This window comes from Peromyscus californicus, unplaced genomic scaffold (assembly GCF_007827085.1).
Source record: "Peromyscus californicus insignis strain IS unplaced genomic scaffold, ASM782708v3 Scaffold_20__1_contigs__length_68692818, whole genome shotgun sequence".
NCBI classification, from domain to species: Eukaryota; Metazoa; Chordata; class Mammalia; order Rodentia; family Cricetidae; genus Peromyscus; species Peromyscus californicus.
This window is the reverse complement of record NW_026294503.1, coordinates 3,349,059-3,371,616: the sequence shown is the minus strand read 5'-3', so window position 1 is coordinate 3,371,616 and position 22,558 is coordinate 3,349,059. Positions and strand designations below refer to the sequence as shown.

The 22,558-nt window shown below is 44.3% G+C and overlaps 1 protein-coding gene across 5 annotated transcripts in view; it reads right to left on the bottom strand.

Annotated features, from left to right (window-relative positions):
* The window catches only part of Vps13b (vacuolar protein sorting 13 homolog B), a 559,226-nt gene that overhangs the window by 16,472 nt on the left and 520,196 nt on the right, over positions 1–22,558 (bottom strand). For all 5 annotated transcript variants that reach the window (XM_052747609.1, XM_052747613.1, XM_052747612.1 and 2 more), the window contains 2 exons: positions 13,761–13,879; positions 5,414–6,219 (listed from right to left, as the gene is read on the bottom strand). In XM_052747609.1, coding sequence (XP_052603569.1) covers positions 5,414–6,219; positions 13,761–13,879 — 925 coding nt within the window. The remainder of the gene's footprint in view (positions 1–5,413; positions 6,220–13,760; positions 13,880–22,558) is intronic.

Genomic DNA, 22,558 nt, shown 5'->3' with positions numbered 1-22,558 from the left:
AGCTCAGGCAGGCGCTCTGGGCTGCAGGTGCTCACAGGCTGGGAAGTTCCAACCTGCCAGGGCTGCAGCGGCAGCGGCGGCGGCGGCGGAGGCAGCAGCAGCAGCAGCAGCAGGAGCAGCAGCAGCAGCAGGAGCTGCCTGATGGGGAGGAGCAGATGCTAAACAGGGTGTTGCAAAAGGGATGCAAACTTTGCCAAGGAGAGAGGAGCTATTTTTAATCTTTCCCAACCCTATCAAGCTGAGCGCTTCTCCTAGAGCGGAGCCACAGTGAACAAATGTCTCCCCTTCCACCCCGGCCTCAGTTGTGTAAACATCAGTGACAGGGATGTACTGATTAGGTTAGTGAGAGGGAGTGGTGCTCCCCACCAGAGTCCCAGGAGGGTGGCTTTGCTTTCCTGTTTAAACTCAGGCTTGCCAGGAGCTGGCCTGCTCAGTGGCCTACACAGCCTTCTGCCTTGTGGGAACGAGGCTATAGTGCGGTCCACAGCTGCCTTTCCCCTTCCGCCTGGAGGGGAGGGGACCAGAGGATGGGGGTTGAGGGCTATAAACCCAGAGGACTCCAGGGCCAGGCAAGGACCAGGGTCAAGTGGGGAGAACTCTGCAAAAGCAACTTCCTCCAGGAATCTTCAAGCACCAGCCCGATACTGTGGCCTTATTATTGGGAAAGCTGTGAGGCCAGGGCCCATGTGAGAACGGTTCTCTCTCAACATCACGTCTCGGTGACAGAGATGTGCAGTTAAGTCACCAACCCAAGAGGAATCCCAAGTTCCCAGGTCACTATCAAGGCAGGGAGGGAAGGACACCCATAAATTTTGAGCCCTTCTCCCTGGAACATTAGAATGACAAGATGGGTTCAGTCAAAGTGGGGAGTGGAGCCACATCGGGGTAAGGCATTGATCATGGAATCCCCCAAGCAGCAAGGCAAACAGTGCCATCATCACCTTGCAAATGTACCCTGACCACTGAGCTTCTAGGCTCAGAGCTGTATGGGTATTCACTTGGTGCTGCGGGGTAGCATCTCCACTGGGCAGGAAGCAGAGGACACTAAGGCTAAGATTATGTCGTAAGTCAAAGTCTCTGGCTGGTAAGACAGGGAGTAGGGTTTACAATCTCGGCTAGTTTACTTGATCCCTGCTCCCCTCCCCCCACAAAAAAGCAGGGTCATATGGAATAAGTTATCCGTGAAAGGTACTCTGTGGAGGTTAAAAATAAAAATAAATAAATAAATAAATAAAAAATTAAAAAAAAAGATTTTCCTTTGTCTGGAATGATCATAAAGTTCTATCCGAGGGCTGGTTTAGAAGCACTGGTTTCCCTTGACGTTTGTGTCAGGCAGAGATCTCTCTGACTGCTGCTTCAGATTTGGAAATCTGGGAACACAGAGGGGCCAGCCCAGCCTCGTCTCTTAGCTCCCACTCAGCTACTGGGAGTTCTTTCCTGTTCTTCCTAGCTATATGAAGGGTGGTGCTGACATTTCCTCTGCTGTGCTCAGTGAGGCCTGACACCACCAGAGGGCTGTCTATGGAGTGAGATGCAACTCAGTGGCATCTATGCTGGGCAGAGAAGACAAAGTACCTGAGGACACTCCTTGTTGGCTTTCCCCTAAAGCAAATGAAGTGGTCTCAGCTTCACCAGGCACAGGACCCCGCAAGCACCAGAGTCCAGAGATGTCCAGCCCTGATGTACAGAGTGTGTATGCATCGAACTCTTCTGTCCTCCAGTATATGGAAATGGCCTCTGGACTGTGCGTAACGCAAAAGCTGCCTCAAATGTTCTTATGCTGAATTTAAAAATGTTTATTACATTTACTTATTTGTGTGGATGTGGGTGTACAAAGGCCACAGTACACTTGTGGAGGCCAGAAGACAATCTGTAATTACGACTCAGTTCTCTCCTTTCACCTTTACCCACTGCGCCAGCCACCGGCCATCTTGCTGGCCTCTTTATTCTGCATATTTATGGGAATAATGTCAAGAACAAAAGTTTACTTCAACCCACGTAATTCTAGTATTTTCAGGCTACAGTTGGTTGGACTCAAGAATACAGAGGGCCATCTGCATACCTGTGGCTTAGCTGTGGAAATTTTGTTGATAACCTGGGTCTACATGGCTTAGTCTGAGAGTAAGAGCTGGAGGTAGCCAAGGACCTTGGGGAATTCTCAAGCCCACATGCCTCCCTTTGAGTAGGGTCACTCACTTCTAGTTAGCTGTTATTTATTTTTAAAGCCTCTTCAAATGACTTCACAAACTTCCCTAGAAATGAGGTCAGGGTGTTTTCGACTGTCCCAGCCAGGAACCTTCTTGAGCCCAATGGGTGAATGCGGACCCGAGGGAGATGGACACAACCTGCTTCCTCCCAGCCAGCCCGCGCCCTCTCTCGACGGGAATGCTAGTCCGTTATCCTTAGTTCTGTCAGCCGCCCTCACTGTGACCTTTCTCTTCCCCACTCCTCCAAAGGCTGTTTTCTTCAGACAGTATTCAGACTGACCACTGAGTTTTAGTGACAATATTTTCAACAGCTTTAAAATGGCTTTGGTATTAGAATTTCTTTCCTGCTACATACCGAGATTGACATAATCACAGGATTTTTAAGTGAATTAGAAAAAAGGCCAAGAGAATGTTCACATGAGACTCCTCTAGTAAAACGAGGCAGTCAGCTCAGCACAAAGGCTCCAGAGGCCATGACTACTTGGGCACAGGTGGGGTTTGTCCTCCGTCTTCCTAGCTTAGTGCCAGCTCTGACTGCAGGAAGCCTCCCTCTTTCCTCGGCCTTTGAGCAGAGCTGTTACAAGCCAAGCTCCCAGAAGGCTAAGTGTCTGGGGTAGTTTGCAGATATACACATCTATTCAATTTGAAGTATTATGGATCATTTTAAATTGACTCCTTGGCAAGGGAGGGATGTTTTCTTCACTACTGTGCAAACTATCCAGACACAGGTCAGTAAGGCCAGCAGCCAGGAGCTGTCACTTTCCCTGGTAGTGCAGTCAGGACGGCCCTATTCTCTACGTAGTCACTATGGGGGAAGTTTAGTCTTACGCATGGAGCATGATTACTGGCCTCTCTCTCATCAACGGTAATACAGTCCCTTGCTGCCACAGTCTGACTGGTCTATGGTGATTCATAAGCACAAGGTCACGAAGACGGAAGGACAGCAGCTCTTACCCTCGTCACTTTCGGGAAGTCGGTCTTCAGGTTCTTTTTTTTTTTTTTTTTTTGGTTTTTCGAGACAGGGTTTCTCTGTGTAGCTTTGCGCCTTTCCTGGAACTCGCTTTGGAGACCAGGCTGGCCTCGAACTCACAGAGATCCGCCTGGCTCTGCCTCCCAAGTGCTGGGATTAAAGGCGTGCGCCACCACCGCCCGGCTGGTCTTCAGGTTCTTTACTGGAGAAGACGTAACAAAGCCAAGTGTGGATACTGCTCTTGACATGAGTGCTAATGACCATGAGGACCAGGCTATCAACCTGGGCCTGTCTAAGAGTGACCCTGAGTCAGAAACACAGCTGTCAAGTGGTTGAGATCCCAGGGAGCCGCTTACTTCTCATCTTCCCCATGGGAAATTCTGCCCTCACAGCAGACACCCCGCAGGCTCTTCCAGCCGGACGGGAAACAGAAGCCTTACCTCTCCCCTTGACACCGAGTTTAAAGCACCCCACAGCCTGCAGCAGACCATCTGCCTGCCACCAAGCAGAGGGTAGGAAGGGCCGTTCTTCTCTGGAAGAGTCTGTGGAGAGCAGAGCCACCAACAGCCTTCCCTGTGCTCTGCGTGACAGGCAGTGACTGCTGGGGATGCACAGGGCTCTCTGTACATGCTTCGAATCCTCTCACCTTCTCACCTACATGATCAGAAATGAAGGCACTGGCCACCTAGAGCTGGACATCTTTTAAGTCAGGAGTCGAGAGCCCAGGCTCACTTTCCTGGCTGCACTAGCGCACTGAGACAGAGTCTTGTGCCTGCAAGGTACTAAAAACGTGTTTGCTACATTTAGCTGCTGCGGGCCGCAGGAATATATCATAAGAACTCAGCTGGTTATGACAAAGTCACTACCTGGAGGAATCAGGGAATTCCTCCAGAGGAAGCCAAATCCCAAGGAGTTTTTGGTGTTACTTGGCTTGTTATATATCAGCTGTCTTCTGTTATGAAAATCATGTGTGCCTTCATAGTTTTCCCAATTGACTTTTCCCTAAGAACGGCTAACAATGTGGACTGATCACTCTCTAGACATACACATTCCAGGCATTTGGAGAACAGCCTCAGGAAAGGCTTTCTCTGGAATCAGATAACTCCACTAGCCACTTTCAAGGGCTAAAGGAGACACCACCCAGGTGGTTGCCCAACTTCCGAGGACTAACAGTGATAACCACCCACAGGCGAGTCTCCTGACTTAAGGTAAATTCCACAAGGAGACACCGCCCAGGTGGTCGCCCAATTTCCGAGGACTAACAGTGATAACAGCCCACATACAAGTCTCCTGACTTAAGGTAAATTCGACAAGGAGACACCGCCTAGGTCAGGTGGACGTTAAGTAATAGCTTTACACAATTTAGCTCGGACCCTCCTTTTATATACCGGGACCTCCAGGACAGAGGGTCGGAGAAGAGAAAAGAGAATGGAAGAACTAGACGGGTAAGAACTTGAGAGGAACAAACTGAGATGGGGAAGAACTAGATTGAAGGGCTAGAAGAGAGTACTAGAGGAATGAGATGGAAGATGAGGATGAGCCAGATGGGGAACAACAAGATGAGGAAGAACTAGATGAGGAGAGAGAAAGAGATGGGAGAAAAGATGATATGGGAAGGAACAAGATGGATGAGACCCTAGAAGGGGCAGAACAAGATGAAGGAATTAAGATAGAACCCAGAGGGGACCGCGGACAAGTGTAGAGAGAAATCAGGCAAAAAAAGACCTAAATATGAGAGCAGAATATAAGCTTGTAACTGACACAGAATAATAAAGTTTATGGACTAAGGAGTTTCGTGTACATAGATTCATTTCTTCCCATCAAAGATTAATTATCAGCTGGTTGTAGATTCTTCCCGGACCCTGGGAGGGGACTATCGAGGGGCTGGACCCCCATAGTCCCCGATATTTAGCTAATCTATGTTATGTAAAAGCTAAACTATTACAGCTACGAAGGCTTGAGAGTCTGTTAAGTGCCAAGCAAAATGCCAGGCTTGACATACTTCGGCTGATCTCAGGATCTTAAAATCCACTTTACAGATGAAGACGCAGACTGAGGGAGGTGTGAAGTCACCCAAGGCTTACACTGCCACAGTTCACACCTAGCTCTGTTAGATGTGTAGCCTCACCTCTTCCCTGCTCTCCCCTGCGCTGTCAAGCAGACAGAGCCCTCCACCCCCGTGTGCCGTTTCTGTCTGGGTGCGAGCCCACCACAGACCCTTCCCTTGCATCCTCACCTGCTCTGAAAAGAGCCCCAGCAGCATAGTGCATGGCCAGTGCGTGCACCAGCTGCCTCGCCGTAGTGAACACTGGTCCTCTTTCAAACACAGAGAAGGACAGAGGGGTGTGGTCGGAGGCTATGTACAGCTTGAGAGAAGCATGGATGCTGACAAGCAGGCTCACTGGCTGGATGACGAGCTTCCGCAACTTCACCGGGTTCACCAAGGCCCTGGCATGCTGTCTCACCTGCAGGGGCAGCACCTGCCTCCCTGCAGAGAGCTGTGCATGGCGACCAGCCACCGTGCTGTGAGGAAGGTAGGTGTCGAACAAAGTTTTGATGTAGTATACAAAGGTGTCCTCCACATAGAGCCTTGCTGGTTTCAGTTCAAAAGAGAACTCGCTGACATCAAAGAGGAAGTCTGTCCCCTCAGATCCAGTGAGGCGGAGTTTGATGAAGCAGTTCTCCTTGTACCTCTCCAAGTCTCTGGTGGGGAGCAGGAGACTCTGCCCTCTGGAGTACGGGGCTGGTGCAGTTTTCTCTCCCTGGCAGACCAAGACAGCGAAGTGGAAATTGGACTTGTTGTAAAGCTGGTTGTCCAGTTGCAGGTCCCCAAAGTAGACTTCCACACTGAAAAGCTGGAGGAGGTTGGAGGGGGGCTCTTCCCCTGGGAGGACACCAGGCACAGGACATACATGGAGAAAAATGTTGTCCAGAGTGAGCCTTAGAAGTTCAGTTGACACCTCGTGGTGTGTGAGATCGTCAGATACTGCCAGGCTCAAGCGGGTGATGAACATTTTAAAAGTAGCAGTCTTCTGCAGCGCTCTAGAGGAAGGGCAAAGCTCGTTAGTATCTCTGCTCTCTTTTTTAAGGACAGTGCCTCACTGAGGACCCCATGTTGGGAGAGATTCTCATAAAAAACAAGAACTCAACTTGCAGTGCATGTCTGGACAGAGGCAGCTATGCTTGAAGATTCTTGGGAAACGTTCCCATTAGGACTATTACAAGCTCTTGTCACGTTTTTATACGTGTTTTCTCTCATCAACACCAGATTCCTTTTTTTACTCCAAATTCCTCATTTTTTATGTACTAATTCTCTGTTATGATGATCATGGCAGAAAGAGAAATAAACAACACTTCTCATGTTAAAAAAGATAAGCAGAGCAAGAAGAAAGTTCAGCTTAGTACGTACCTACAACCACTGTGTGCAAGTATGTTCTGCCAGCCCTGCACCCACTTCTAGAGCTGAAGAGTCCCTGGCCAGGTCCATGCCCTCTTGGGGGCACTTCAGTACCACCCCCACCCCAACTCACCTGCTCAAAGCCATCACTCTGGAGTGCCATGTGTCCCACATTCCCTTCCTCTGTAATACTGCCAGTGCACGAACATGCTGTCTTCCTCTTCTGAGCAGACAAACCCTACTCCAACCTCACTTCTTCTCTACCTACTTCCCAGTTCTTCAATCCTCTTTAGTAAAAACTAAAGCATTCCCACACATACCATCTCGGATCCTTCCCTTTCTTTTTCTCTGAAGCTTGTTGCAAGCAGGCTTATGCTCCCCAGTGTGACGAAACCACCCTGGCCAAGGTCACTGGTGCTAAGGAAAACGCAGACTTTCAGCTCTGCACCATCCACCTCCGTCAGCAGCCTCCTCTTCCTTCCTTGGGCCCTTGCAGATCTCTCTCCCGTCTGCTCTCTCATCCTCAGCCACCCTGGGAATCCTTCCCCTCCTCTCTGCCTACCTACCCTCGTAGTGCTCAGAGTTAGCACACGGTTTTCTTTTCTTCCCCATCCACTGACAACCACCCACAAGGGTGCCTAGGACTTTCCTGACTCCATTCTTGTGCTCCTAAGTACTAACCTAAGTGACACTAAACTGACCTTGTCTGTAATCAAACTCTGATCATACCCGCAGTCTACACACAGCCTTTCTCATTTCAGTTAATGGCAACCATATCCCACCAGCGGGTCAGAATCATTCTTGATGCTTCTATTTCAATCCCTATTCCTAACAGCAGGGAACCCCGTTAGCTCTCTGTAAAAGCATGCCAAGATTCTGACCATGTTTACCACTCTCACCGATACCAGGGCCTCTAGTGTGGAGACCCATAATAACTGAAAGAGGTTCCTGACTGCTTTCTCTCAATCTTACTTCAACAAAACAGCCAATGATCTAAACATTTAAGTCTCGTAAGCACTCTGCTTAAACGGCTCCCAAGTTCCTCATTTCACTCAGTTACACTCACGCTCTCACAGGAGCTCACGAGGTGCTGAACCACACACTTCTCCTCTTCTAATCTCACCCTCACCCACTGCTGTGGGCCCACCCTGTCCTCTGCTTGCTCTCCCTAGGCCAGGCACTCTGCTGGCTGTGGCTGACTGTGTGCTGGGTCTGGGACGCACTTCCTCCAGCAGCTGACGCTCTTAAATTAACTGCCTTATTGATTTCAAGTCCACATTCCGATGCCAGGCTCTTGAAAAGGCTTCCCTCCAACTCACTCTCCAGAATCCACTCTCCCTGTCTCAAGGCCCTGCCACCGCACACCTCTCTCATTGGGCTGATCTACTGTACCCAAGGAGCTTCTTTGCTCCGTCCGGCCTCTCCCATTCTGTGCCTGTGAGAATGGAATGTCAAGTAGGGGTTCCCCCCTTTTCCTCACTGTTTCCCCATCCCTAGAACAGACCTGACATCTAGTAAGCACTTGAATGCATGACCTGGGAAGAGCAAGCCAAACAAATATGAGCAGATACTGTGTTATTCTTAATTTTACCTTCAAATGTGTGGGTTGTGGTTACTATCATTAACACTTACTATGCCTTAGATAAAATTTTCTGAAATACATGTGTAGGCTTGAGATTTTATTCTGTATAACTTAATTTTACTCTCCAATTTTGTTATACTATTTTTTTAAACAAACATGTTTGGGCAAAGTAAGCATCCTATCTAATATTATTTGAAATATTATAAAAAATCAGCAAGGTCTGTCTGAACTAATGAGTTTTTAGTCATATGTAGATACAAGAAATATATTTTTAAAAGTCCTAAACAAATGTATGAAAATTGGTACTATTATTTTATATTGTAACTTAATTTTATGATTATAAAATATATAAATCTATTCCAGAAAATTAAAGTAGAGAAATGTTGTGGGATATCTGTACACTGTGTGTAGGTGTATTGTTGTGATTGGTGTAATAAAAAGCTGAACGAACAGCCAATAGCTAGACAGGAAGTATAGGTGGGATTTCTGGGAAGAGAGAGAGAGGAGGAGAAGGAGGAATCTAGGCTCATGAGAGAGATGTGAGGAGACATGGAGCAAGTAGGATGGATGGTATGTAACAGAATATAGATTAATAGAAATGGGTTAATATAAGTTATAAGAGCTAGTTAAAAACAAGCCTAAGTTAAGGCCAAACTTTCATAATTAACAATAAGTCTCCATGTTGTTATTTGTTGGCAGTCCAAAGGAAAATCTATCTACATATGATATTCAATGTGGAGGCTTGAATATCCAAACATAGGGCCTGAGAAAGCTAAGAAAAGTTTGGGACAAGGAGCTGGATGTAGCTTCCTAGCCCTGCAGTCTCTCAGGCAGGTGCTCAGAGTACAGAGATGCTGCTCCTGGCCGCTGCCTGTGGGCTTGAGCCAGACAGCACCATGTGCCAGGACCATGAGCTAAGCTGAACCACACAGCAGCTGACATGGTAGTTTAAGATTTGTCTTATGTGGTCAGAAAATGCTGCAGGCACTTAATAAAGCTAGGTCCAGACATAGAAAACCTCTAAAAAGGTACAGTATGTTTAAAAATGTGCTTAGTTGCTAAAGAAAGAAAAAAATGGGTATAGACAATCATAGGAAAAAAAACAGTTTAAAGATAATATAGTAAAGTCTTTAAAAATAGAGTAAAGTAATATAAAAAGAAGCCACACAAAGATGGGAAATACATAGTATGTCTGGATCCTGTATGGTGCTTTGTTGACTTTGAATTTTTTGAATGCTAATGAACAGAAAACTGAGAGACACTGGATTGTGGAAACTGCTAAATTAAATCAACCTATATATTTTAAGACTGTCTTGGGGTTGGGGATTTAGCTCAGTGGTAGAGCGCTTGCCTAGCAAGCACAAGGCCCTGAGTTCGGTCTTCAGCTCTGGGGGTGGGGTGGTGGGGAGAATGTCTTAATGGAAATGGAAGTCAGAAAATGTGTTGGGGGAGAGGTTATGCCTTTGTTTCCACAGGAAACAAATAGTTATGGTTCTCTTAAAAATTAATGAAGATCAAATTTGATTAGGGGAAATCTCCTGAAAATCTTGACTACAAATATAAAAAGAAACCAAGAAAGACTACAGGACAGGTGGTGTATATGCTGATCCCTCCACATGGGAACAGCTCTGAGACTGGATGAGACATGGTAAATCTTGTTGGCTACGGAGTCCTCATGACTTATTATTACATGCCATTCTTTCATATGGCATAGATAGAGGTTTGGTTATACAGTCCAAATAAACTTATAAAGTTAACAGATGCGTTTTACCTGATCAAACAAAGAACACTCACCTTTAACTGACTTGTGCACACTGCACATTCCATACTTGTGTTAATGGAGATATGTATGTTACCTTTAAAAGTTTATGTGTTTTCAGAAAAAAGGGCCAGATACCAATAAAGACAAGTAGCCTAGGTGATCCAGCCACTCAGAATGCCTCTGTTGCAGTTTCCTCAAAATTCTGCATCCAGAACAACTTCAAAGCTGCTACCTGAGATGGTTCAGCCTCATAGACTTCTCCAGCCATCACACAGAGACTGGACAACAATTGACACAGCTACTTTTCCCAGGACTTGATCATTATCCCAATTATCTCAGAGTCCCCTAAAGATGCCATCTCCCCCAGACAGTAGGAAGTAATTTTAAGAATATGATGCCCACATTCCCAAGAGGTGGGGTGGGTGGTTTTTGGTTGTTCAGCTGGTTATGAATGTTTGTCATCACTTAAGGGGGTTGTTAGGTAATTATCACTGGTCATGGTAAGGGAGGAGACTAAGCAAGGGAGGTTGGGTTCAACAATCTCTTTCTAAAAAGAAAAAGGAGGATATGTAAAGGATAGGAAAAAAGCGTAGATTATTGAATCTACTTTTAACTAAAAAGCAACTATTAATCTCAAATATTTTACACTGGTATGGATTTTTCTATATTGATACAAATTTAAGGTTATTTTTGTTAGAACATACTCTGCATATGTTTCTACTCTTGTTTAAGATTATTTTTGTATATTGATACAAATTTAAGGTTATTTTTGTTATACTGTATATATGTTTGTAATCTTATTTAAGGTATTGTACCTATGCAGCTCATTTAAAAATGTAATGTATCATTAAGAAATACAGGTTAGTAGTTAGTCATCTATAATAATCAAACTTGTAGTCATGCTATATATGCTTTCAAGGTTAAACAGATATAGTTTAGATATATATGTGGTCTTCAAACACTTCAGAGACCCACAGAATATGGCATTTAAGATGTTTTAATAACTTAAGACTTTTCATGATAGTAAGACATGTCTGCTCCTGGCAGCACCAATTTATTTCAAAAAAGGATGATGGGTATCAAAGAACCTTCATGTGGAGTGTGCTCTCATTGTGACAAAATTAGCCATTGGGCAAGAAACTGCCTGCTGACAGTATGCTGTCCAAACTGGACAAGCAGGACACAAAAGAAAGCAACTGCCAAACTTTGCCAAGACAAGGTAGGACAGTCCTTCAAAATTCCTGCTTCACAGAAAAGTCTGTCAGATATGCTAGGCCCACAGGCCAAAGATGGATGCCCCAACATTGCAGAGGAACCTTGGGTGACTGTCCAGGCAGCCAGCTGTCTCTGTCTTTTCTATAGCTTTGGAAGTTGTTTGCACTGCTGTGCTTCCTGTTTACTCAGATAATATTATTTCCTTCTTAGGTCCCTAATGGAGTTGAAGACAAGATAGTTATAGTTACAGTTTTCCTTGTTAGCAAATTCAGAAAAGAAACTCACAAAAGAGGTGTAAAATATATAGGGTTGGGAGACATAAAAGCTTAAGTTGTTTATTTAAGAAAATTTTTTGAGGTCTAAAAAGATAGTTTTGGGTTGGTAATAAAAGTTAAGATAAAAATAAATTAGGTAGAAAACTTTAGACTCACCAAGATAAATAGATAATGGAATATTTTCTCTGAATTTGCCAAATACTAATGGTCTGAACATTGTAAATATATTTCTTACTTGATAATTGTTTTTATTGTATATAGTTTTACTATGTTAGAGTTAAAACCTTTCCTATCTATTTAGACAAAGAGAGGGAAATGTTGTGGGATATCTGTACACTGTGTGAAAGTATATTGCTGTGACTGATGTAATAAAAAGCTGAACGGTGAACAGCTAGGCAGGAGGTATAGGTGGGATTTCTGGGCAGAGAGAGAAAGGAAGAGGAGGAATCTAGGTGCATGAGAGAGACACAAGGAGACAAGGAGGAAGCAGGATGGGTGGTACGTGACAGAATGTATATTAATAGAAATGGCTAATATAAAAGAGCTAGTTAAAAACAAGTCTAAGCTAAGGCCAAGTTTTCATAATTAATATAAGTCTGTGTTGTTATTTGTGAGCTGGCAGCCCAAAGAAAAATCTGTGCACACAGAAATTACTAAATAAGCACTGAAAAACCCACATCTATTACTAATGTTGAAAATTTCTTTCTCTTCCAGTGTTGTCTAAAAATATACTGGTGTCTATTTTCACAGACGGAACATATATTCAGCATCATAACAGGCTTGCTTTACTCTACATTAGATTATATGCTTCTTCCAGTCCACAGCAGCCATTAACACCTATATCCTGTGATACAACATTTTTGATATATTTGATAAGCATTTGCACTCTCAATATTATGTCACTATAACTAACAGTGAAATAAACATCTCTATGTATATCCGTGTACTGTTTTTATTATTTTCTGAACTCAAACTCTTCAAAGTGGAATTTCTAATCCAGGGGTTCTCAGCCTTCCTAATGCTGTGACCCGTTCACAGTTCTTCCTGTCGTAGTGACCCCCAAACCATAAAATTATTTTTGTTGCTACTTCATATCTATAATTTTGCTACTGTTATGAATCATAATTAAGTATCAGTTATATAGGATATCTGATATGTAACCCCTGTGAAAGGGTCATTTGACCCTCAGGTTGAAAACCACTATCCTAAACCAAAGGGGTTTTAAAGTTTTTAATATGTAGAAAGTGTGTTAAAAAAAATTGTATCAATTACATTTCTATGACAACTGAATATGATGAAATACTACTGTTAATTTGATAGGTACTATCTTATTTATACTTTCTCTTCCTATAGTTTCTGTTCATGTCTTTCTTGCCATTTTTGTTTTTGGAGTAGGGGGTATCTTTACATTACGTCTACTGAATTATATGATTATTTTAAGTTAAGGATATTAATTATTTGCATGGCTTATGTTTTTATTTTTTATTTCCTTTTCTGGGGCGAATGCTCATTTTTGGTTCATGTATGCAGGTTAGAGGATAACTTTCAGGAATTGGTTCTCCCTTTCTACCATGTGAGTTATGGGGATGGACTCAGGTCATTAGATTTGGTGGCATAAACTTCTACCTGGGAGCCATCCTGCTATCCCCTCCACACCTTATTCTTGAGACAGGGTCTGTCACTGAACCTGGGGCTTGCCATTTGGGCTAGCTGGCCAGCCAGAGGCCCCTGAGGTTTGCCTGTCTCCAGTCTTTCAACACTGTATTTGAGACCCGTGGTGCTGTGCTCGGCTTCTGTGTCATGCTGAGCTCAGGTCCTCATGCTTGTATGGCCAGCGCTTTACCCTGAGCACCTCCCCAGCCTCCTTGATTCATGTTTTTTTTTTTTTAAATATTTATTTATTTATTGTGTGTACAGTATTGTGCCTGCATGAGCCATCTCTCCAGCCCTGATTCATGTTTTTAAAGTCTGATGGTCGGGCTTGTATGTTTAGATTTATTGTCAGTTTAACTGAAAAGTCTAGTTATTGACAAAGTGTTATGTGGATTTAGAGATACTAGCTTGCATTTTATACTACAAATAATGGCATCATTCTGAGGAGCATATCTTAGCTTGAAAATAAGTTTCCTGAACTTAGCATAGAACCGGAAGACTCAAGAAAGATGTTATTATTATCTATATATGCTGGAGGAATAATTTAACAACTAGATCTTACTAGTTGTGTTACTTGTGGATAATGTCATAGTTAACCAAAACCTTTAGAATGCATGGGCACAACAAGAATGATAACTAGTAGGTTTACAATATCAAAGAAGAAAGCTCACTGCACTGCTACTAGGCAAACAGACCCACCTGTTGGTGCTGCCTAAAACAGGTCCTGCTTTTCCTTCTGGGGCTACCGTGATAAAGACTGTGCCGCACTGATGGGCAATGTCCACGTACACATATCCGAAGCCAGTGAGGAACACAACCTGCCAAAAGAATGTTCCAGATCTGATTAAAAAGAAATAAGAACAGTGTTGAAATGGCTGATGTCAGTCCTCCAGTTCTGATTCAACACCGCACATACTTTCTAACCATGTGTATAGGCTATCTGGTTGACTTGGAAAAAAAAAATCAAATCCAGATTTTTCAATATCCAGGCTGTAAGGTTCATAGGAGAAAAATGATGGATGATGGAGCATGAGTGTGTCTTCATTCTCTGCTTTGTGGAATTGGCACCAGCCCCTTGTGGGCTTGAGGCCAGCCATGGGGCCAGCTTTTTATGTGCATATGAATTGCTGTGGGGAAAAAAACTTACAACTCAGGACTCTAAATGCAATGTGCAAACCTTTTCAGGTGCCTGCTTGTTGACTTACTATTACAGGGACATGTAGAACACAAAAATGAACTCTCTCCAGAGCTAGCAGTAAGACCCCCAAAGTCCCTCACATGACCAGAAACTTCAGGTAAGTTAATTTGCTTATCAAAATTAATTGCTCAACCATGAGAAAGTGGACTAAAAGCTAAAAAATAAGAGCCTCTACTATCTCAGAAGCCAGATGTCAGGCCAGCAGAACAGACGACGGCCTTTTAGCATTAAATACCAAGGATGCCTAAATGGATAAATAGTTGAAAACAGACCAGAGCTATGCGAAAAACAACTCCAAGAACATCATGTTCACAGCTACGATTACCTGAGGGCAGAGGCAAGAGCCTCCTTGTGCTTGAGTGCTGAGTCTTGTGACTGGCAATAGCACCTAGGTCCAATGCCAGTAAGCGAAGAGCAGACTGACAACCCCGGATGAGGAAATAAGCTAGGTGCCTCTCTGACGAGCAGCGAACGTATTCTAATAGTGGCACACAAAGGCACCAGGGAGTGTTTACACAGACCACAGAAAGAGGTGCGAACTCACACTCGGAAGCAATGTCAAGGTTACTGAGCCTCTTTCTTTTACAGTGGCTCTTCCCTCAGAAATCCTGACCCTCCGAAGCTTCCAGGGCACTTGGATGTCACCCTGCCTCCTCTTCCTCCCCACTGTGACCAGCTACTCTTATAGTCTTGGCCCTCACTGCATTCACCTTGACTCCTGGGTTCTCTGTGCCTAGAACACCCCCAAACCCTTTTCAAAACCTGTACATCTTCAACACAGTTTAAGGGAAGTCTTATTCTATGGGATTATTATTTCTATTCCCCTCCTCAGTTCCACGTTCTAAAAGCAGTTAAACATACTTCTGCTTGATCACAAAGTTTCTCATGTGTGCATCACAGTTACCTATTTCCAGATCTGACTCAATCACATTTCTAAACTTCCTAACAGCAAGACAAAGTCAGTTTGCTGGGCTGGTGTATCTTGAATTTGCTCTAATTGTTCCAACATAAGAATTAAATTATCATAAAAATTAATGTCTCATCTTATAAATCTAAACTAAAGGAATTCTCAAAGAAATGTTCCCAGTGATAAAAGCCACTTCTTGGCTGGACAGACACCCAGCAGGTCAAGGTGCGTGCTGGACAGACACCCAGCAGGTCAAGGTGCGTGCTGGACAGACACCCAGCAGGTCAAGGTGCGTGCTGGGCAGACGCCCAGAAGGTCAGGGTGCGTGCTGGACAGACGCCCAGCAGGTCAAGGTGCGTGCTGGACAGACGCCCAGAAGGTCAGGGTGCGTGCTGTCAAGCCCAAAGACCTGAGTCTGACCCCTGGGGTCCACGTGACAGAAGGGGAGTCTGTCTCTATTACTGCAAGCCGCCTTGTGTACAGACATGCACTAAATAAATAAATGGAATTTAAAAGAAAATTAAAGGCATCCTTTGTACGAAAGCTTTTCTGCTGTTTAAAATCATCCTTTGTATGGTATTTTCTCCCAGGTTGGCAGGTCTGGGATGACTAACTTGGTGTAACCTATAAAGCTCTCTGCTTCCATCTATAGTCTGTTTTCTCAGGGATGAACTGTCTTGTCCATGACTTGCCTCATGCCTTGAGGAAGGAAATGAAATGATCAGAACAGGGAAGTATTTAGTGTTCAGCTCATCCTCAGAGTAATCTCCAGGCATTATGAAGTAAAGATGTTTAAACAGTCTAAGCTAATAAAGACAAGGCTGACTGATGGTTTGTATTAAGTGCCCAAGGGACTTTTGATAGTAAGAAAATGAACCTAAACTTTCAAGGTACTTCTGACCAAAGAGTCTGGACTTTGAAAAGAGATTCTGTGGTCTATGTCCCTTTCTTTCTACACTGAGAATTAAAGAAAAAGATTTTGACCCATAACACCTCTCTTTGCCGCTTTCTGTAGTCAGGGCAACAAGCCACAACTTCAAAGCTTTGTACAGTGTAGGAGGACTGGTCAGGGATTAGGTACCTGTGGTGCTTGGAAGGAGAACTGCTCCCTTAGACTCTTAAATTTGAATCCTTGGTTGCCAGTTGATGGAACTGTTTAGGAAGGATTAGGAGGTGTGTCCTTGTAGGAGGAGGTGTGTACTGGGGGTGGGCTCTGAGGTTTCAAAAGACTTGGCCATTCCCAGTGTCCTCTCGCTGCTTCCTACTTGCAGATCAAGATGTGAGCTCTCAGCTATTCCTGCCACCATGCCTTTGCTATGTCATCATGGACTCTAACCCTCTGAAACCATAGGCAAATTAAACGCTTTCTTTTCTAAGTTGCCTTGGTCATGGTGTTTTGTCACAGCAAAAGAAAACAAACAAACAAATAAAGACAATACCCAAGAGATTTAGGGACCAATACCTAGGTTGCCAGAAATTTCAAGGAGATTTTTGTTTGCCTCTGATGGTACTGTCATTTAATCTCTTTATTCAGTCTTTGGAATTATGTAGAGAACCTACTAAGAATCAGTTGTCAGAGACGATAAGATCATACCTTCCTGGTGCTCCATGTCTAGGTCTCCCAGTACAGAGCACGATTTACACCCATCCTTGCAAATCGGCACAGCCATATCATCCATCAGCTTTGGCCAATAGGCTGAAGGCAAAACTGATACACGTTACCACTGATGAAATCATGGGAGCCGCTTCCTCCCTTGCTCTACAGACTGAAACCGAGGCACAACCTACCTTAGACTGCTGACACACACATTTGCAATAGAGGTAGGGTCTTAACAAAACCCCGAAAGATGAGGCCCTGGCTTAATGGTCAAGAAGTTAAAGTGGACAGTGAAAGCTACAAAAATGGAGGTTATCATAGAAGTGTCAAAGAAAGTACTTAGGAGACAAACCATGAAGCCAGGGCAGACGATGGAGACGTAAGAACACACTGACAGCATGATTGGCCATTGCTGGCTATGTCTAGTAATGAATGAGAAAGAAGGGCCAGGCTGTGAGGACAAATGAAAGAACACATCTAGAAATTCTGTACTTACAAAATAAAAGGGTTCTTACGATTACTGGTAGTCTCCATGTCTGTATTCCCTTTAACTGGAATGTCAAAATCCTAACCACCTTCCCTATTAGAAGGTTACCAAGAAAGTCCTCACTCTCTGGCATGAAAAATGACAGTAAATAAATACCTGTGGCCGTCAGTTATTTGGTTTGTTCTTTTCCTACACATGGAATAAATAACAGCACTACACACTCACTAAATCACAAATGATTTACTGTCTCTGAGTAATGCTGCATATTATGTTGGGACTGATGGCTATGTGTTGTGGAATATTACCTTAATGATGTAAAGGTGTGTTGCATTTGTTTATGTTGCATTTGTCTAATTATGTAAAGATGTGTTGCTGTTTCACCTTGCCTGCCTAAGGCACCTGATTGGTCTAATAAAAAGCTGAATGGCCAATAGCTAGGCAGTAGAGGGATAGCGATAGTAGAGGACAATCTCTCTGGTTTGCAGAGAGATTAAGTAGGAGGAGGAATCTAGGCTGGGGAATAAGAAGAGAGGGGGAGAATGAGGGAGACGCCCGGGACCAGCCAGACATTAGAAGCAGTGAAAGCAGGACATATACAGAATGAAAGAAAGGAAAAAAGCCCTGAGGCAAAATGTCAATGAAGAGACACAGGTTAAATTAAATTATAAGAGCTGGTGGGACAAGCATAGGCTAAGGCCAAGCATTCATAACTAATAAGTCTCTACATCATGATTTGGGAGCTGGCTGGTGGCCCAAAAGAAAGCCTGCTACAGCTACCCATGATCCTGCAAGTAGGTTCTCACCAGACAATGGATATTTTGCTGGGGTTGATGGTTACCCATGACCCAAGAAGTCAATGTCAGACAATGAAGCCTGGGTCAGACAATGGATTTACCAGTAACTTCTTCTTGGACCTCCTAGACTCCAGAACATGAGAAATAAATCTATTAGGAGCTTTCCGGTCCACAGTATTTTTTACAGTCCAAGTAGACTAATATTAACCCTTAGCAAGACGTGAAGTCTGAGGGCCTCTGAATGAAGGCAGTCAGCACACAGGCTGGAACTGATGGGAGATGGCACATTACTGATTAAAACTTTCTAACTGTTGAAGTAACTAAGAATTCAGCTTGAATGCTATACCTTTCTCTAAGACCTGCCTTCAGCACAGAAGGACTTAGGGAAGAATGAAAGCAAAGAGATAGGCCTTGGAAAGGATCAAGATTACAGTCACTGCCTAGTGGGACTTAGGTAACAAGTCAGCTGAACTTTGGAGAAGTCCAGGCTAAGTGGAACCTACTATCTGAGTGCCAACAGAAGTTTCATATAGTCAATGAAGATCCCCTAAGGGCTGACCAGATACCTGAAGAGTTCTGAGGTGCTCTGCTCCCAGGAGGAGGGACAGGGCTTAAAGACTGTTTCTTGTTTCAGGTACAGACTCCTCAGTATGTTCCCAGAGAAACTTCAGAGTTGGTATGGGTAAACAGCTGCAACATGTCTCTTATTTCCCCCCTTTCCAAATTAGAGATGTTATTCTGTTCTGTAGAATAGCAGGGAGAGGGAGTAGTTAAATTCTTAGGTCTAGAATATGTAGATCCAGCACCACTGTGAAATAGTGAACTTCAATTTTGATGTAATGAGTGGGTAGAGCTTTAATTTGTTTCTTGTGTGAAAAAAAGATTCCGAATGACGGATGGCCAAGCAGACTTTTCTTGAGGGGAGTAGGGAGGCAGTGGTTTGTTACCACAGAGTAACCTTTTCAAGAACAATACCATCGTTTAGTCGCAGCTTACATTTTCCACTGCACACTAGTACACGCTTGTGTGGAATGGTTGAGGTAGTTGTGATGGGCAATCCTGATTGTCACTATGACAGGGTTCAGTATCATAGACACTCCTGGGGTTTCCAGAGAGGGTTGAGTGACGGGAGACCTGCCTGATGTGGGGTACCACTGTTCCAGGGGATGGGGTCCTGGGCTGAGAGAGAAATGGGACAGAGGGTACCGAGCACCGGCACTCTCTCTGTGACTGCAGACACACTCTGCTGCTCTGCCTTGTTGTTGGGGTTTTCTCCTCTTTTGGGGGCCCACCACCCAGCTCCCAAATAAATCATACACAGAGGCTTATTCATTATAAATGCTCGGCCTTGGCTTGCCTTGTTTCTTGCCAGCTTTTCTTAAATTATCCTGTCTTTTGCCTCAGAGATTTTTCCTGTTCTCTTACTTCTGTAAATCTTACTCTTACTTTGTGGCTTGCTGTGTAGCTGGGTGGCTGGGTGGCTGGGTGGCTGGCCCCTGGAGTCCTCCTCCTTCCCTGGCTGCTTCTTTTCTTCCCTTTCCAGATTTCTCCTTCTATTTATTCTCTCTGCCTGGCAGCCCCACCCATACTTTCTCCTGCCTAACTATTGGCCGTTCAGTTCTTTATTAGACCATCAGGCATTTTAGACAGGCAAAGTAACACAGCTTCACAGAGTTAAACAAATGCAACATAAACAAAAGTAACACAGCTTAAAATCATATTTTATAACACTGCCTTCCCTGCCAGGGCGGCCCACAAGCCAGAGGAACCCCTGTCACACCAGGCTTCTTCTTGTCAGAGATTTAGTGACTGCAAAGGGAACGGTGACTGGCAGAGCAAACACAGTCAGGAGCTGCCGCGTGCTGTGTCATGTGAGTCTGCATTACAGAACTTCACCAAGCACGTCCTACCTGCTGTCGAGAAGAACGCCACGAGCCTTCCTCTTATCACCATTACCAATAATAAACATGGAATATAACTTGTGCTTTTCTGGTCATTCAGCCATGTTCATCAAAATGATTATCACATTTATATTTAGCAAGCAGTATTTTAAAATTATACCAATTTAACTTTCCCATGCAGATCAGTTCTGTGGTGATACACAGGCAGACATTCCTTGTGTAGCCCCTAGAAACCCATGAGAGGATCTGGGGGTACCAGAAGGGGCTTATAAAGCATTTTAGTATGGTAGTCACACTAAAATAAAAGTTCTTCCTGTCAGTGAAATTTTTTATGCTATCTCCTCCTCCAATCTTTTCCAATCCCCCGACATGGTCCCCAGTTCCCATTACCATACATCCTGCCGGCCTGACTTCCTGTTGCAACTTACTTCCTACCCGAGTGCTCCTGCATCACCTGAAATTTTCATGTTTTTTTCCTTAGGTGGAAGAGTTTAGGCATCCTTATCTTTTATTCCCAGCCTATTCTGGCTACCTTTCAACAAACAAAACTGAAAATCCCACTGTCTTAGTGATGGGGTTTCTACTGCTGTGCTAAAGACTATGACCAAAAGCAACTGGGGTAGGGAAGGGTTTATTTCATCTAAATTCCATCAACGAGGGAAGTCAGGGCAGGAACCTGGAGGCAGGAGCTGATGCAGAGGCCACAGAGGAGTGCTGCTTCCTGGTCTTCTCTCTGCCTGCTTTCTTACAACATCCCAGACCACCAGCCCAGAGGCGGCCCCTCTCACAGTGAGCTTCAGTCAAAAATGTGTAACACGGGCTAGCCCACGGCCAATACGGTGGGGGCACTTCTCAACCGAGGTTCTCTCTTCCAATGCCTAGCTTGCATCAGGTTTACGTAAGACTAGCCAGGACCTCAGGAAAAGTGTTTTGCTGAGCAATCCTGAAGGCCTGGGTCTCCTCCCAGAGACCACGTTAAAGTGAAAAGTGAGAATCAACTTCAAAAAGTTGTTCTTTGCCCTCTCCACTGTGCTACAGAGTGTGCATTCTGTAACACACACACACACACACACACACACACACACACACACACACACACACACACACACACACATTCAAAATTACGTAACATTTTTAGAGACTTTTCCTCCTTCGGAGAAACTCTATTCTTAAAAATGATAAAAGACAATAGTTTCCTACTTTTGAAATTTTACATTAAAGATGATATAAAACTTACCTTGAGCAAGGAATTGTTATGTCTACAATGACCTAAAGATAATTAGGCATTTTATTTTTTCAGCTGACTTAAGCTATGACTTATTTTTCATTAAATATTCATCCCCATATTGGAAATAAGTTTAAATCTTGTTATTTATATATGCATGTATGAAGTACTAATTTAAAAGTTTTCTTCAAGTTTCTGAGGTGGTTTCATAGAGCCCAGGTGGTCCCCAAACTTGTTTTAGAGCCAAGGATGAGCCTGACTCCTGATCTCCTGCCCCAGCTGTTAAGTGCTGAGGTTACAGACACACACCACAGGGACAGGTTCTCATGTAGCCCACGCTGGCCCCAAACCTGGTACACAGCAGAAGCTGGCTGTGAATGTCTAACCCTCCTTCCATCTCTCAAGGGCTGGGATTCTAGCATGCAGCAGCACACCCAGCTATGCTGAGAAGTTCTTTAAAAAGCATTTCAACTAGGAGCACTGATGTGTTGTAGACTGCCTCCAAAGAGGTGTGTGAGTGTGCTGAGACACCCCCTCTCACCGGGGGGGGGGGGGAATGGGGAGACAAAGCCTGCTGTCAGCCGCCCCCTCTCACCCAGGGGGAGGGGACGGGAAGATACAGGCTGCTGTCAGCCATGCTCAGTTCTACGCTGTCTTTGTGCTGGATGGTGTGTTCAAGTCTTGGGTTTAAATTCCCAGTCCACCTCCTCCAGCGCTGGGTGCAGCGTCTACACTGAGGGGCTGTGGTGAATTGAGGGCAACACGGAGTGTCTGAGACAAGCAGCGTATATATATATGCATTTATATCAACATCATATGAGGTGTTTGTTCTGAGGAAATATTGACACTAACTGAAGCAGAGACAGGTCAGGTGTGCTCAACCTTTTGACAACACAATAGTGTCATCTACAAAGTTCATGCTCAAGATCCACGCAATTGAGTACCACAAATTTTCAAAACTCTCTTAGCAAGTTTGTGATTCTCTGTTGGGCTGCATTCACAGCTACCCTTGGCTGCACACGGTCTGGGAAACGATCATCTTCGTTGCAGACAGGTTGAGGTTGAGGTGCTTGTAAAGTTCTTTGGCTGAGAAGTTTGGTAGGTAGCCAAAAATACAGACTTGGAGCTTAGGAGAAATCTGAGGGCCAGAGAGATGTCTGGGCGTGATCGGGTGGTAGACAGTAGCTAATGCTGTGGATTTAATCAGATTTCCAAGAAAAGAAAAGGAGAAAGATAAATTTCTAAGATGATTAAAATAGAAAAGCTTGGAGAGGGGATGAAAAGAGAGCAGTACATAGTCTGGATATAATTTCACCAGCTATATACTTTCTGAAAAAAACATTTAAGAGATCTCTCTGCTCCTGACTATCTTGGAAATGGTTGTGACT